The sequence below is a fragment of the Microtus ochrogaster genome, unplaced genomic scaffold (assembly GCF_000317375.1).
Source record: "Microtus ochrogaster isolate Prairie Vole_2 unplaced genomic scaffold, MicOch1.0 UNK4, whole genome shotgun sequence".
Lineage (NCBI taxonomy): Eukaryota > Metazoa > Chordata > Mammalia > Rodentia > Cricetidae > Microtus > Microtus ochrogaster.
The window spans coordinates 7,181,634-7,190,958 of NW_004949102.1; the positions used below are offsets into that span (position 1 = coordinate 7,181,634).

Genomic DNA, 9,325 nt, shown 5'->3' on the forward strand with positions numbered 1-9,325 from the left:
TGCTCTTAACCTCTGAGCCATCTCTCCAGCCCCCCAGGGTATACTTCCTAATCAGCCTCCGGATATGGACTTGGTGTTCTTGGACCGCTGGATAGATGCTCTGCTCTAGGCAGTACAGCTCCCTGCTCTCACCGAGGGCTTTCTTGAGCCCCTTGGCTCTGGGACCTGACATGACAACGTGCTTAAAACGCTTTCTTCCCTAATTTAGTTCCTTCTGTCGTCTGCCCCTCTTCAGAAACAAACCAGGTTGGCTGCAGCCTTGGGTCAGATGGTAACATCTCAGGAAGCTGCTCACAATTGAGCAACAGTTATTCCCAGATGAAGAGAATGTGCAGACATTTCCAGTTTGGCTTTTAGGCTTGATTTTGAAACCCATCTGCTAGGCATAAGCCTGGAATTGAGACCTTTTGGACGATTTACCTTCAAGTAGATTTTTTTTTTTGTCAGCTGCCACAAGCTGACAGAATAGACAGCTCCAGTTCAAATGTGTCTTCATCTTCTCAGTTTGGGCCTTAGGCTTGTTAGGGCAGTTTTCAGGGTTGCAGGGGGCTTCTTACCAAAGTCACACCTGGGGGAAAATGTCAGGGTTGGAAGGAACCTGTGTGTACCCCCCGATCCCATTGTTTGTTTTTAAATTAAATGTAATTAATTTTTTTAATTAAAAATTAGCATGCCAAGTATAAAGTTTCATTACGGCATTAAAAATTGCTCCGGTGGATTCTCGCCCCCATGTTCTTCCCCATCCCTCTGCTCCCTGTTCTCTGTCCGCCACTGTCCTTCCTTCCCTTTCATATAACACGTCTCCCCCCACCCCACTCCCATGCCCTTTGAAACACCTCTTCCCTCTTGAGGTCTCTTTTCTACTTTCAAGACCTATACCTGCACCTAGATAACCTTCTGTTGTCCAAATCCCGTGTTCAGGCATGTGTGAGATGGCCGGGTAGCCTACAGCCCAGAGCCGGGGTCTCTGCCTTAGAGGGGAGAGCCTGAGTGTTAGAGCTTTTCCTTTCCACTGTTCACCTCCCAGCCCTGCTTTAGCATCTGGCTATGCGGACGAAGTTCGTTCTTTTTAGGAACTGAGTCTGTGAATTGCTTAACGACTAGAAACCCACTTCTCCCAGGCCTTCCCTTACTTCATCTTGCCTGCAAACTACCCTGATTCCTTTAAGGACTTACAATATGGGGCTCCACTCCCTGCCCAGTTGCTGTTTCCTGAGTGCCAGCTTTGTCTGTATTCTTGAAAGGTTTCCCCCAAAGTGAACACGAAGGCTATGCCGTGGGTTATCCAGCACGGAGCAGAGAGTGTGGCTGTAGCTATGGGAAGGCCTCCCGCACACTCTCAGGGCACAGTTTCGGGGATGCAGTTGAGGGTTACCTTAGCTCTTTGGCAGTTAAACTGGTGCCATTGACTTGGGGATGCAGTTGAGGGTCACCTTAGCTCTTTGGCAGTTTTACACTGGTGCTGTTGACTCATGCTGGACTCACTGACAACTGAAACCCCCAGGCTCTCAGAGGCTTTGGCTGAGCCAGGTTTCCCCCATCTGGTATTTGTACAGTTGTTTTCCTGGACCCAAGTTCAAGACCTTACATTTATCCTTAGCAAGGACAGTAAAGCCTCAATCAGTCAAAATTGGAACCCTTGAGTAATGGAAAATATTTTTGCTGAGCTCTGCTTCTTGGAAAAAGAGACAGCCATAGGGAAATAAGCCAGTGTAGGGATCAACTTGGAGGGAAAAAAAAACACCAACTTCCTAGGTACATCCTAAGGTCAGTACATATATGTTCTCTTTAGGGCTCTTAAGCCCACTCAACTGTTTTTGTTTTGTTTTGTTTTTTTGAGGCAGGGTTTCTCTGTGTAGCCCTGGCTGTCCTGGAACTCACCCTGTAGACCAGGCTGGCTTTGAACTCAGAAATCTGCCTGCCTCTTCCTCCCAAGTGCTGGCATTAAAGGTGTGCACCACCACCACCTGGCTAGCCCACTTCCTAAAAAATTTAAAATGACGTTTGTGTGTGTATGTGTGTGTGTGTGTGTGTAAGTCAGGGAACAGCTTGCAGGAGTTGGTTCTCTTCCTTTACTTGGAGAGTCACAGGGATTGGGTTCAGGTTCTCAGGTTTAGCAACAAAGCCCTTTCCCCAGTGATCTGTCTGGCCACCATACTATTTTCACTTAGGTTTCTGAACAAGGAGAGCTAGTGGCAAAATGATGCTCTCTGGAGCACTGTAAAGGCCTGGATAAGGAAAGATGACCACGCCCTGTTGTATGTTCGAAGGCCGGGGAACAACACATGTGTTTACTTCCTAGTGAAATGGTTGAGAGAAAAGGAATGGTGTGTTCTGTGTCAGGAGCAAAGGAGACTATGTAACCAGGCCTCTCCAGTCTGTGTTCTTCTATCGGAAGAGACAAGTTCTGTCCATTTACTTTTCCTTCTAGGATGAAGTGGCCCAAAAGGCTGCCAAGTCTCTGACAGGACTGCATGGCACCAAGTACAAAGTGGGACCAATCTGCTCCGTCATCTGTAAGTATCTAATTTGCTAAAAGTTTGTACGAATGACCTACTAAAGGGGAAAGTACCTTTTGAACTTGGGCTAACGCATTTAAACGCCCTCACGTGAAAGGGGGAGTCCATCACACACAGAACCCACCCTTGCCTGCTTCCCTCAGAAGGTCTAGGCTCCCCATGAAATATTTATTATGTGATAACAAAGGACTTCCTGGATCTGTGCATTTTGTGCTGTCTGCTGAGCTTGTCCAGGACCTTACATCTCAATACTGTTTTGTACAATCTCTTTGCCTAAAAACGAACCTTTATCAGAACTTACTCCAAAACTCATGCTTTTTATTAGTTTTATTAGTCTTCCCTTTCTTGGCTAAGAGGGACTCCTGCCTTGAGTAAGCTCATGGACTAAGGGTGGGGGATAAATGGACGTGGCCCTTTTAAGAGGATCTGATTAGGGGCTAGGGACTTAGTTTAGTGGTAGAGTATGTGCTTAGCATGCACAGAGTACTGAGTTCAAAAGCCCTGGGTTCAGTTTCCTGTATGAAAACTCAAAAGCAAACCAAATAGCAACAGCGGGAACCCCCGGGACAGTTCAATGGTTCAATGGAAAGATGCTGAGACAGGCAACTGTCTTGCACGGAATGGGAAGAAGAGGAAGGGGGTGAGGCAGGGATAAATCTAGAAGTTTGCTATCGACTTTGTGAGCCTCTTCTGCCTTCCAGTGGGTACTGCGGGAGGTCTTGGCGCACCCTGAATTCTGAACCATTTAAGTGACCCTTCCTTACATATAAAGTAAGGAACTCGAAACTACACAGCCAAGTGTCCATTTCCACAGTGCCCCCAGCCCAAAGGTCCTTCAGAAACTAGAGGAGCATGTGCCCCAAACGCACACTCATTCTGTTCAACAGGTTTCAGTCAGCATCTGCTGTGCGCTGAGCACGGCGCCAGGTACTGCGGATATAAGAAACTGACCAAGAGCTCTGTTTCTTTTGTAGTGTGTGTGTGTGTGTGTGTGTGTGTGTGTGTGTGTGTGTGTGTGTGCGTGTATATGTGGAGGTCAGAAGACAACTTGTGGGGATAAGTCCTTTCTCTCTACCTTCTGTGTTCCTGGGATCAAATCCAGATCATATGGCTTGCAACAAGTGCCTTCACCTCCTGAACCATCTTGCTTGCTCAGAGGTCATATTTAAGAGAGATAAGTGGGAATTCAAAGGAATATTAGTATGTATGTGCCATAGTAGGTTGTGCATGGTCCAAGAGTATTATAAAACTGTGGTGGGAGATTTAATGCTCTGGAGAAGCTTCAGATGGGACAAAAGTCGGGCTTTAAAGGTTGGGCCATTAGGTAGCTAAAGAAGGAGCAAAGGATCCAGCTAGTCAGGTCCAAGGGTCCAGAAGTATGACTTTTATTTGTTTTTTTTTTTTTTTTAGTTTTTTCAAGACAGGGTTTCTCTGTAGCTTTGGAGCCTGTCCTGGAACTAGCTCTTGTAGACCAGGCTGGCCTCGAACTCACAGAGATCCACCTGCCTCTGCCTCCCAAGTGCTGGGATTAAAGGCTTTTTATTATTTGTTTTGTTTTCAGAAGTATGACTTTTATGAAGGGCTCTGAGACCCACAGCAAGTTTGGAGTTGCTGGGAGGAAAGACGTGAGGCAGGAAGCTGGAGGGATATGGGCTGCGTGTGTTACATGAAGACTTTGAGTTTAATTCCAGGGATTCTGGAAGCCGTTTTGGAGTTTTCAGGGAAGCGGTTGAAGTGTTGAGTGGATGTGGAGTTGTGATGGACTGGATGTAGGTGCATTTCCGAGCAGGAGCCGGGGGAGTTAGGGCTGGAGACGATGGCCCAAGCTAGAACATGGCATGAGCATGGGTAGTATCTGGGACACACAGCCATTGGCTCCCTGCCCTTTATTGGAGGTAGAGAGCTTCTTGCTGAAGGTCATTGGGTTGTGCTACTCACTGAGAGGACATTCTGGATCTTCAAAGGGGATCATTGGAAAGAGCAAGGATTCGATTGTAGAAATATTGAGCTTGTAGTACTTGTAGGGTGTGCTGCCTTCAGATGATGTGGCCCTGAGATTCAGCAGCTAGGGAGGGAGGGAGGCACAGAAGGGAGGGAGTTTGAGTAGCAAGAGCTCTGCGGAGAGGGTGGTAACAACAAAGCAAGGCTGTATCTGGAGTGGGAAGAACCTTGAGAGGAGAAAGGCGGCGGAGAACTAAGCAGAGGGACCTTGGATTTCAGAAAGAAGAGCAATTATTAAAAACGAGACAGTGGATAAAACAATAAAGGCATGTAAAGGCCAGAACACAGGAAAGAACATTTCCCACTGAATGTTTCTCCCAGTTCATTAGCAGCCTTAGCCGGAGTAGGTGCAGAAGAGTGGGTGAGAAGGGAACGGGGGAGATTCGGAATGGGAGGCTGCTCTTGTTTGCTTTCATAAGATACATGCATACACATATACATCTGTACGTGTGTAATGGCTGACCCAGTATGGATGCCAAGAAGTGGGGAGGGGGAGGCTGGAGAGATGGCTCAGTGGTTAAGAGTATTGCCTGCTCTTCCAAAGGTCCTGAGTTCAATTCCCAGCAACCACATGGTGGCTCACAACCATCTGTAATAAGGTCTGCTGCCTTCTTCTGGCCTGCAGGCATACATGCAGACAGAATATTGTATACATAATAAATAAATAAATATTAAAAAAAAAAGAAGTGGGGAGGGTGTGCAGGGGAAAGGGGCCTGTTCTCGGACATACCGTGAGTATTGATATAGCCTCAGCCATGGGGAGGGGAGGGAGTGTTTGTGGGAATGCCCACTTGTTAGTTGCAGTTTTCTTTTTCATTTGGAGACTATGTGGAGGGAGCAGACTGGCCTTTGACTCCCAGAGATCCACCCGCCTTCTGCCTCCCATGTTTTCTGCCCTCCCCCATCCCGCTCTCCATGATCCCAAGTCTCTGGAGCTGTGGATTGTAGTCTGGTTATCCTTTGCTTTGCTTTATATCTTCTATTCACATAGGAGTGAGTACAGACAGTGTTTGTCTTTCTGAGTCTGGGTTACCTCACTCAGGATGGTTTTTCTAGTTCCATCCATTTGCCTGCAGATTTCATGACGTCATTGTTTTTACAGCTGGATAGTACTCCATTGTGTAACTGTGCCACATTTTCTTTATCCATTCTTCGGTTGAAGGGCATCTAGGTAGGTTATTTTAATGGGAGTTCTAGAAAGCGGAGGAGTGAGGTTTACTCATTAAATCCAAAATCTTTCATGGAAATGCAAAAAGTACTTCTGAAGATATGATCGGTCATGGAAGTTTCTCTTTTTAGATTATGTGCTTTTGGCTCTCTCTCTTCATGCTACCTACAGTATATTTTAAAAACTTTATGGGAGAAATAATTTAGTATTCAACATATTTCTTATCATATTCAGTCTCATTAATGAGTTTTTGTTGTTGTCAGTGAACCCAAACATATTTAACTGGAGCCAATGCCTGTGGATATCTTGTGTTCATCTTCTTAAAGTTAACATCTATTCCTGTGGAGTGTTTTGTAATTACATGCTGTTAATTTGCTATTTCATTTTATTGATAAATCTCAGTTACTGGGTTCTTGAATTTGTCCAATTTTATGTAAGATAAAGCTACTATTTATGTTTTGTAAGTTCCTTTTAGGAATCTAGTCCCATGGCAAGATTAACCACCCAGTGTGAATGAATGGCTTTGGAGGTTTTTTGTTTGGGCTTTGGAGTTTTTGAAACCTTCAAAGCCATGTTCCATATGAACTTGGTCTTACCCTTTTTTTTTTTGGCAGAGTTTCATAAAGTCTAGGTTGGCCTTGAACTTACTTGGTAGCCAAGGATGATCTTGAACATCTAGTCCTCTTGCCCCAGACTTCTGAGTGCCAGAATTGCAGGCATGGGATGTATTAGGCTTACGTGGTGCTGGGGGTTGAGCCTAGGACATCATATAGGATAGGAAAGTATTCTACTGATTTAGCCTAGGACCTCATATATGATAGGAAAGTATTCTACTGATTGAGCCTAGGACCTTCATATATGATAGGAAAGTATTCTACTGATTGAGCTGTATCTCTAGCACTTAGGGAACTATCCAGAGCCCCTGAGTATTGGCAGTAGGCACAGAGAAGTGGATCTAACCCAGGACCCTGACGACAACTTAAGTTTGAGAAGAGCCTGCCTTTTTTTTTTGGCAGCCTTGGGTTGGAGGCTAGAGTTTAGCCTCTCGGCAGAATGCTATCCTGGTATCTCTGAATCCCAATCCCCTATACATGTCTCATCCATTTCATTATAAGAGATTTAAGTTTTTCTTTTACCTTGCCAGACCTTGGAAGGCTATGTATTTTTCTTGCTGAGGACACAGGTATCAAAGATAGTTCCAATAAGCTAATATCAGATATGTACAGATGTGCCCTATGGTCCCGTGGAACCTGGTGCTTCCGTCACCTAACTCCTGACTGCAGCCCTGCCCAGTGCTGACTCTGGGTCCCTGCCTCACCCCCACCTGGAGAAACACTGGTACTGGGGAACCAGCTAAGCGCTTGCCTTGTGACTCAAGCTGGCATGCGGCTGGGGGCTGAGCACCTGCTCTTCTCCAAGCAGTGGCCAGCTGCACATCTTTGGTAGGTGAGACATTTCCTGGACAACTTCTTGCCTGCAAAGGGCTTTGAAAACCTTCACATAGTCACGAGAAAAGGAACACAAACTGTCGGAGACAGAAACATTGATCTGAATTGTAGTTCTGCCACTTTGGAATCCGATCACCTTGGGTCAGTTACTTACCCTCCCTTGTCTCTGCCCATCTGTGAGATGGCTTGTTGGGAGTCTCAAAAGATGGTGGAATAAAAGGGCTTGATAACTCTTTCGTGAGCACAAGCGAGGGCTGTAACCCTGCCCATCACCTTCTTGGGTCTTGTTCCCGCTGCGGCTCATCCTCATTTGACACACAGATCTTCTGTAACTTAGAGATGAAGTTGGCTTGCTCTTTAGGGTTAACCAGCTAGTGGTTTGCGGGGTCAAGATTCTGTCTGAAGCCCAGACTTTGTAACCTCTCTGCCCCTCTTAGTGAGATTGACTCGGCCAAAGGTTCAAGGTGGTGATTTTGGAACCCACAAAGATCCGCTGAAGTGAGTTAGTAACCATTTCGTGTCTTCGGTTTGCTAAGCACTGTGGTGGCTGCTGTGGGGATGAAAGTCACTGGTCATAGAAACTCCTGGGCTTTACAGGCTGAGCATCCCAGATCTGAGGTTCTCAAACCCAAAATGCTCCCAGCTCTAAAACTCTCCCCTGACAATGGGAGGCCACATGTGGAGAATTGATCTTACATGGTGGGCCTGAGCTAAAGCTATGTGTGCTAACGGTAGCGATGGAGTTATCTCTGGGCCACGGATATACAAGTTACACCTAAAACACAAATGAGTTTTCCCTTTAGATTAAGGTTCACCCCAAGAGATCTTATCATGCATATATAAACATTCCAAACTCTCAAAAGTCTGTTATTTGAAACACTATTGCTCCCAGCACTTTTGGATGAAGGCTAGGTAACTTGTAATTCCCAACACCAGCCTTGAGTGTCCTTGAAATAGCCTCCCTGATCTCTGTTCTAAGGTACCTGGTAGCTTCCTCCAATTCTACCCCAACCTGTTCTCCCTGGGAGGGGCCTCGGGGCCAGGCCATTGCTCAGCTTTGCTGAGTCACGAATGCCTCAGGACTTCATAGCCTAATGACATCTTTCTTCATCATAATCACGTGCCACATCAATGGCCAGACTTAGCTCAGATGCACATCACTGTACTGGCTTACCCACGATCCCCAGCATGTGATTTGACATCACATAGGAGCTTGCTCTACCTTTATGGCAAGAGTCCCCTGAGGCCAGGGACCAAGTCACTCGCTCGCTTTGTAATCTGTTTTATCCCACTAGAGAAAACGACATGTGTGCCTTCTGGAGAAGGAAATGGTGTGGCCTCCCTAAGCTGGGGAAGGTGTCAATTAGGGCATCAAGCAAAGTTCCCAATAGGTAAATAAAGCTGGAAGCTCCCTGTTGGCACCAAAGAGAGGCCAAATACAGTGTCCATTTGAACGCCTCTTTCATTTTAAACTAGTCAGTCTTATGCTCTTTTCTGTCAGAGACTAAGGCTGTTCCTCTAGCCCGTGCGTAGAGGGCCTTGGTCCATCTCTCATCGTGCTGGAGGTCAACGGAGACAGTGTAACCACATTTGATTTCCCTCTGCCCCTCAGACCAAGCCAGTGGCGGAAGCATCGACTGGGCCTATGATATTGGCATCAAATACTCATTTGCCTTTGAACTGAGAGACACAGGCTCATATGGCTTCCTCCTGCCAGCCAAGCAGATCTTGCCCACGGCAGAAGAAACCTGGCTTGGCCTGAAGACCATCATGGAGCATGTACGAGACCACCCCTATTAGGGATCTGCAGAACAGACAGACACCATTAAAATCTCTGGTGTAAAGCAAAACCGGCTTCTGATTATTCCTTATTCCAGCCCTAACCTGGAATTTAAGCATTTCTTTTCTTTCTTTTTCATTTTGTTTGTTTGTGGGACTGGGATTTGAACCCAGGGACTTGCCCTTGCTAGCTGAGCCCTTCCCCACTGAGCCTCATTCTCAGCTCCTGTTTCTCCAGTTTCTGTTGTCCCAAAGCCACGAGTCCCCGTGTTACACCTGTGCCTTTCTGTTTAACTTGTTCTAAGTGAACTATTCCCAACACCCTTTACATTTTTAATGTAATAAGTTACATATGATACAAATTTGTTGTTTTATTTTCTTCAGTGTTTCATATGGTTGAGGTTGGGCCT

The 9,325-nt window shown here is 46.1% G+C and overlaps 1 protein-coding gene across 1 annotated transcript in view; it reads left to right on the forward strand.

Annotated features, from left to right (window-relative positions):
* Positions 1 to 8,985, forward strand: part of Cpa2 (carboxypeptidase A2) — a 22,247-nt gene extending 13,262 nt beyond the window's left edge. Inside the window, exons 10-11 of the mRNA XM_005365779.3 lie at positions 2,432 to 2,516; positions 8,749 to 8,985. Of these exons, the coding sequence (XP_005365836.1) occupies positions 2,432 to 2,516; positions 8,749 to 8,936 (273 nt within the window). The 3' untranslated portion in view covers positions 8,937 to 8,985. The remainder of the gene's footprint in view (positions 1 to 2,431; positions 2,517 to 8,748) is intronic.
* Positions 8,986 to 9,325: the final 340 nt, after the last annotated feature.